At 39.8% G+C, this 3844-nt stretch overlaps 1 protein-coding gene across 1 annotated transcript; it reads left to right on the top strand.

The window, feature by feature from the left end:
• Nucleotides 1-837: 837 nt before the first annotated feature.
• LOC141451858 (uncharacterized) lies at nt 838-3153 on the top strand. The gene is made up of 3 exons (XM_074123595.1): nt 838-1178; nt 1278-1662; nt 2274-3153. The coding sequence occupies exons 1-3, from the start codon at nt 1115-1117 to the stop codon at nt 2560-2562; spliced, it is 738 nt and encodes a 245-aa protein (XP_073979696.1). The 5' UTR covers nt 838-1114; the 3' UTR covers nt 2563-3153.
• Nucleotides 3154-3844: the final 691 nt, after the last annotated feature.

Here is a 3844-nt window from a genome sequence, read left to right as displayed (position 1 = left end):
TATTTCCTCCCCCCCCCACAAATGGTTCCGTTTTGTTTATTACACTTATTTCGTAATCATTTCCAGCGGGGTTGTAGAGAGGGATGAAGATAAGCTCTCTCTAAAATACCATTATCGTATTCTGTACGGTTCCATTACCTGTATTAGGCTTCCTAGAAGGGTTAGCGAAACCCAGAGTAAGGAAGAAGTCGATTAACCGGACGTGTGAGTGTTCGACTGGGTTTCTTGATTTGATGATGACGTATGTTTGGTTCATTACTTTGGTTTCAAACGTTTTCTCGGTGAATATTGATTCAATTTGAGATTCTGAGTGGTTTCCTTCTCCTGTACCAATTTATTGCAGTTAGCCTGTATCATTTTGAAATTAACTATATTTTTTGGTACAAAGTTTCGAGGAAATTTAGGTAACTTGCGGTCTAGAGAAAGAGAAGCAAGTGTTTACATTAGATTTTGCCCCCACTACCAAAGAAATTGAAAATATTTGCGGCCAAGTTGCTACTAAATTAGCTACGGTGTCCAGTAAGTGCAAACTTCGGGGACAACAATGGCCGTACCTCAATGTTGCTGGAACTTGTTTTCAATAACGTTTTACAACATACGTGAACAATTAACTGCATGTAGGGCCTGCAGCGAGGTGGAAGGGTGTGTAAATCAGGGTGGCCGTGTTCTGTTGTGACATAATGAACTTTGCGGTTTACTTTACCTTGCCCCACCCCACTCCCTTACGGGGTGAAAGCAAAGAAAACATTCTGCTGGGGTAGGCATGGTGCGAGTGTCATCGAGCTTGAGCTGAAACTCAGATCGGAAGGGAGCTCCTATTGTAAGGCAGAGGGACGTTTGGAGAGGGTAGATGGTCTGGTGGGGGGCAGTGTTGCTCTTAATTTGAAGGGATCTCCCACCAGGGTGTTCTGAGAGTGCCCGGGGGCCAATAGCGGCAGTCGGTGCGCCACGCATGCGCACCACACTCGGGCTACCACTCGTCTCCTTTGTAATCGCAAACTAACTCACACACACCCAGTTACCTGTATACATGTAAACTACCAGCCCATAAGTTGCTCAGTTGAAACCAGGGAGTACAGTTCGTAGTTTCGACGACACTACCGTGCAAGAAGTCATGAACGCCTACTGTTCAAAACCGGATTGTTACCAGTGTTTACCATTTTTGCATTCTACCCAAGGTGGTTATTTCTACTCTTTTTAATTACGAAAGAAAGTTCGCGAATTGTTGAATCCTTTTGTCGTTTCTAGAAATTAAAGATAATTTTATTTTTGCTCAGGTGTGAAGGAGGAAAGCGCAATGTTGACACCACCGCACAGTGCTTCCTCGCCGGAAGCGAGTCCCAGTAGAGCTTCCGTCAGCCCAGAACCTGCAGCTTATCCGCCAGCTCCGCCTGATGTTGGTTATTCCACATTGTTGTTAGCTCACTGGCTTAGAGGCGCCTATCCAGCACCTCCAGGACGGCCTCTGTCATCGCAGCCATCTCCACAGCACAAACCTTATAGCCGGCCAAAGAAACAGTTTATCTGTAAATTCTGTAATAGACAGTTCACGAAATCCTATAATTTGTTGATTCACGAACGCACGCATACAGATGAACGGCCATATTCTTGCGATATCTGCGGCAAAGCTTTCCGACGTCAGGACCACCTGAGAGATCATAGGTATGTTTACATTGCTACTAACTTCGGCGATCTTAACCAATTTTCACCGCAATGCCCGCTTTGAGGCCTCCTCAGTAAAAAAAAGCCCCCGTAGAATCGGAAAACTTTATTGATTCTTTCATTTCGTTCAGATTTTTCCCTTAAATAAATGCAATATCTTTTTTTTAAAAAAAAAAAAAATTGCGCTCTTAGTCTAAAACCTTTATTCAAAACATTTGCCCTGGAGCAAAACCACCTGGGTGGGTAGGCTTCCCTCCAACAAAATGTGCAGTCCTATCTCAGAAAGGGTTAAATCTTTTCCTAAAATTCCCAGTTGGAAGAAAAACTCTCAACCTGTCCTGCTGATTGGATTTTTTTTTAGTTTTCCTCGATTTTTCCATCGAACTGATCATACAGTCCTCAATCATTTTTCTAGCGAAATTCCGGTTCCCTCAAAAGTCCCATCTCAGTAATGATGTTGGAAATGTGTAATGTTACTAAGAATTACATATGTTTTGAAATTGCGAGCGTGGAGAAAATTTATGAGTTAGAACTTGAGAATTGACGTAAGAGGAAGTGGTGAGAGTTGAAGAGAAAAAGAGAAAAAATAACCGATTTGATTGTTTGCACAGGTACATCCACAGCAAGGAGAAGCCGTTCAAGTGTGGCGAGTGTGGTAAAGGGTTCTGCCAGTCGAGGACTCTGGCCGTGCACAAGATACTGCACCTGGAGGAGTCGCCGCACAAGTGCCCGGTCTGCAGTCGATCCTTCAATCAACGCTCCAATCTCAAGACACATCTGCTCACCCATACAGAGCCACAATCTTTAGCTATCCTGCCAGTACCACGGCCAGTCCAACAGAGTCCGGCCATTCCAAGGCCTAAGATGGGCTTCACCATTGATGAAATACTTGGCAGATAGGCTTCGAAACAACCAAACCGTGCTCCATGTCCTTACAAAACTTTGCTCTAGTCATGGTGGTAATAACTATTAATTCAGGCTCCTTCCAAAGAGGTCTTTGACTTTTGTTTTAAAAGTTCCTTTTGTTCCCTTCAATCCTCAGACTGTTCTACAGCCAAAGAATTTCACAAAATATTTTAACTTAGACAGAAATATTTATATTATATTATAATTATTAAATAAAAGTAAATTTAAATATTAGAGACATTTAAACGATTACTTGGAGCTGATTTGTTACCATCAGTATTTTACAAAAAAGTAATCACTTGATCTCAGATTGCATTCTAATGTACATTAACCTAGTTTTATTTTGTTCTTTCAGTCGTATTATTTTTGTCAGTCCGTGATGATGTTCTGTAATATAGAGCTATAAATGATGTGTATAGACAAACTGTTCAGTATTATAAGGTAACTAGCTAAAAACAAATTTCTACCCCAGTGTTAGTGTTTAAATTAGTAGATCTATTATTTATCTATTTAGAATAAAATATATAAATTGTTGTAATTATTGTAAATTGTACAAAATATAAACATATATGGATTATATCAAAATTTAGGAGTATATGTTTTATTTTCATTAATATTTATTTTCCCCTTTTAGTAAATATTCCATTAGCGTAGTGTAGTCCGTCAATTTTCTCAATTTTTATTTTTTAATAATGAGAAAGAGATTTTAAAAATAACAAAATTTCGATAAAAAGAAAAAGTTTAAATTTCAACACTTCAGGTGCTGCCGAGGAAAAGACATTAGCGAAACCGGAAGTTTCTTACAAATTTAGGGAAAATCAGTTTCCTAACAATATGCTGCAAAAATGTAATTATAATCGAGTGAATGCTGAGTGGATTATTTGGATAAAGGAATTGTTGTTGGTATAGTTGATATTTCCAGGTCCTGTTGAAATTGATGCCTGTGCGGCTATTTGGGCCGCCAAAATATGGCTTTCCTTTTCATCCTTTCTGTTTATGTATAAGTTATAAAGTCAAAAGAGTCCCAGAAGGACTTTAAAGAAAGGTTTGTGTTTTGAATTTATGAAAAAAGCCTGGGAAGCTCTGTTGGGGACTATATAAAATAGATCTGAAATTCCACGAGTAAGTGGCCTAACATTCCCTATTCGTACAGAAAGTTGAACGCACGTTGTTGCAAACTTGAAGACAAGAAAACTCGGAAGCTGCAGTATTGGAGTAAATCGATACTGCTTCTTCCCTGCAGATGGGTTACATCAGTGCCTAACTGTAAGTGAAA

The sequence above is a fragment of the Rhodnius prolixus genome, unplaced genomic scaffold (genome assembly GCF_049639745.1).
Source record: "Rhodnius prolixus isolate KJV_2025 unplaced genomic scaffold, Rpr scaffold_14, whole genome shotgun sequence".
NCBI lineage: Eukaryota > Metazoa > Arthropoda > Insecta > Hemiptera > Reduviidae > Rhodnius > Rhodnius prolixus.
Note: the sequence above shows the minus strand (reverse complement) of the source record. Positions and strands in the feature narration are given on the sequence as shown.